The 3031-nt window shown below is 27.6% G+C and overlaps 1 protein-coding gene across 1 annotated transcript; it reads right to left on the bottom strand.

The window, feature by feature from the left end:
- Window positions 1-628: 628 nt before the first annotated feature.
- Window positions 629-2144, bottom strand: LOC11444632 (uncharacterized). Its single transcript, XM_003627387.4, has 2 exons — window positions 2022-2144; window positions 629-1724 (listed from the first exon to the last, which is right to left on the bottom strand). The coding sequence occupies exons 1-2, from the start codon at window positions 2075-2077 to the stop codon at window positions 1487-1489; spliced, it is 294 nt and encodes a 97-aa protein (XP_003627435.1). The 5' UTR covers window positions 2078-2144; the 3' UTR covers window positions 629-1486.
- Between the last annotated feature and the right edge of the window lie 887 nt (window positions 2145-3031).

Below are 3031 nucleotides of genomic sequence, written 5' to 3'. Positions count from 1 at the left end.
CACGGTTTTATTTTTATTTTTATATTTATCAGTAAAGAACATTTTTACCATGTTTTTAATGTACCAACGATATATATATATATAACATTTTTTTATATTGATTATTAACTAAAATTTGTTTAATATTTTTATATTAATTTGCGACAAATACTTATCTCATATTTTATTTTATATTTAGATATAAAAAATCAGTGTCCATGAGTTTATTTTAGAATATTTATCGTTGATAAAATTTGAATAAAAATAACAGAAGAAAAAAGATAGAGAAAAAAGTGAGGATATTTGATCCGAAAAGATGGAGTAAAGAGTAACCTAGAGAGAGATAATAAAAAGAAGAGTGTGTAGAAATTTGGAAGTGAGAGAGAGAAAAAAAAAAAAAAAAAACACGAAAGAGAGACATTTTGAGGTTTTTTTTTGTAGGTTTGAATTAGAAATGGAAATCAAGAGAGGGAAACGGTGAGATAGAGAGAAAAAATGTAAGAGAAAGAAAGAAAAAGAGACAGCTAGAGAGAGATTTTCCCTAAAAAAGAAAGCTAGAGACAGATTTGGGGAATGTGATTTTAATAAGGTATGAATGAATTTTGGTTTGTTATTAATTAATTTTTATAGTATACAAAAATTTTGTAACCTTTTGTGCCTCGTCATGGAAGATGTGCTGCTTCTGTTGAATAACTATATTGACCATATTCTATACTTTGAGGATATAGGTTAATTTTGTGATGATACAAGAAGATAGTTCTTTGCCTTGTGATTTGCATGTGTCCATTGGCTTTACAACTTTTATGAGTTCTTATCATGAGGATCAGATTTAACCCCCTCAATTGCTAGCTTTATATCCAAAACTCATTGGTCCTATTACACAGTTCTCCATTAGAGTCCCTTCTGCCAGATAGTTTTACCATGTAGACATCTCACTAGAGTAGTTGTTTTATATTTGTGAATTGTGTGTCTGCTCCCATTTCATATTGAGTAATGCTCCTTATCGCGAATGACGAGACGTTATATCCGTCTCTATGGGTTATACTGTAGCAGAATCCACATTCCATGCATGTTTGCGTGCGGACAATACCTGATTTAAAAAAAAAAAATACTCACCCAATTCCATGCATGTTTGAGTGGCATTGGTTGAGCCAAGTATGTTTTGGTGCTGCGTATAATATAAATCATCTATTTGAAATTTAGGTATGGTCAAAATAATACTACCAAAGTGTACGGAGTGATTTCTTGGCCCAAAAGTTACTGACTTGTACCCTGCACATCATATATTCTATTCTCCTTGAATTTTAACTTAAAAGCTGTGAAATTCTCACAGTTCAATTTGTAGCTATTTCTATTCTTAGAAAGTTTTTAGTAGTGAATTGGTCTTTGACCCTTTTATTCATAAGGAAATTCAAAAGTAAAGGATCAACTTTCATTTGTATACAACTTCTTTTGATAAAACTTATTTAAAAGATAGTACAATACATACTACATACATATAATTATTTCAATGTTTTTGTGATATTTTGGACAGAAACTTATTTCTCAGGTCTGCATCATCATCAACCTCTCCAAAGTGATTCTCTGGAATCCAGTTTCCAGTCTTAGGATCTCTCATCCAAAATATTTTTCTCTCTTCATTGGCCACCGATATTGATTCCTTCACATTAGTCTTCACCACCTCCATGTTGGTTTTTGTCCCTTGCAACCTTAAACTTTTTGCTACAACTGCATAGCATTGCTTTCTGCACCATATAAATATTTAATACAAAATAGAAGGAAAAAAACACATGAAGAAGGACATGCAAGCCAAAAAAAAAAAAGGAAAATATTTGTTTCAAAATTGAATTTGGATTAAGAAACAATTTAATCTTAGTTTAGTTTATCTTTTCTCCTTTCTTTCTAAAGAATAAAAATGTAACAAATTAACAAAAGGTAACAAAAATAAAATACGAGCTTGGTTTATAACGATTGTAATTTATCGTTGTTTTTTTAAAGGTCAATCTATTGATGTGTAGAGAGCTGGTAAATCTTAGTCTTACCTGATATGAAGAAGAGATTTGGCAGCATTAATGTTAGACATGGTGAAGAAAACCATTGTAAAAAGTACAAAACAAAGAGTGTGTTTTTTGAGAGGAAATAAAGAGTGAATTATAGAGAAAGAGTTTGGAAGAATGAATATATATATATATATATATATATATATATATATATATATATATATATATATATATATATATATATATATATATATATATATATATATATATACCCAGATTATGGCATATCTCAAATTTTATTGAGTATTTAATTTGGCCACGGCCACAATATGCTTTATGTGAGGATTCTTATCAGGGGAAATATACTTCATTAAAATAAAAAAAGTGATGCTTCATATATCTTTTAGGATTGTGTAACTTGTATACAATATATTAGGAAATGTTAATAAAATATTTTTAGATAATCTGTATTGTTGTTTTAAACGTTTTAAGAAGTTATTCCTCTTCTAAGAAAAAAAGTTATTCCTATTCCTCTCAAAAAATAATTAAGAAGTTTTTTTTTGAGTAAAAAAAGAAGTTATTCCTATTGCAGATGTATGGCAAATTGAAGCAAGTTTATTCCTTTGTCACTTCATATAACTTTTTCTATGACTTATTTTGGCATTAGAAGTTATCTTAAAAGAAAAAAAAAAAACTAAAAATAAGAGCTTTAGAAATAAATCTAATGCAAATTTCTGATAATTATTGTTATTTTTTAACTTCAAATCTCTTTTCAATAAAATCATAAAATTTGAATTAAATAGATATGATTAGGTCTCCTACTTGATTCGAAAAAAAATTCTCCCAACTACTTTTAAAAAAATTCTTCATATCTAGGTTTTATATATAAAAATAAGTCTCAATAAGCTATGCGAAATGCTAACTTGTACCTTTAAAAACACATGTTAAGAAATTTAAAGTAGAAATTTTGTCTAATAATTTGTGTCAATTTATACTTCTATAGATTGAAAATTAATGTTTTGTAGTAAATGATTACTAGTTATGGAATCATT

The sequence above is a fragment of the Medicago truncatula genome, chromosome 8, assembly GCF_003473485.1.
Source record: "Medicago truncatula cultivar Jemalong A17 chromosome 8, MtrunA17r5.0-ANR, whole genome shotgun sequence".
Lineage (NCBI taxonomy): Eukaryota > Viridiplantae > Streptophyta > Magnoliopsida > Fabales > Fabaceae > Medicago > Medicago truncatula.
This window is presented reverse-complemented; position numbering and strand designations above follow the sequence as displayed.

What these genes read in the sequence shown, in the direction of transcription:
- LOC11444632 (XM_003627387.4), bottom strand. Translation starts at nt 2,077, where the DNA reads ATGGTTTTCTTCACCATGTCTAACATTAATGCTGCCAAATCTCTTCTT. An exon ending in AAATCTCTTCTTCATATCAG is followed by an intron (nt 1,725 to 2,021) that starts GTAAGACTAAGA and finishes TATATGGTGCAG; the next exon opens with AAAGCAATGCTATGCAGTTG.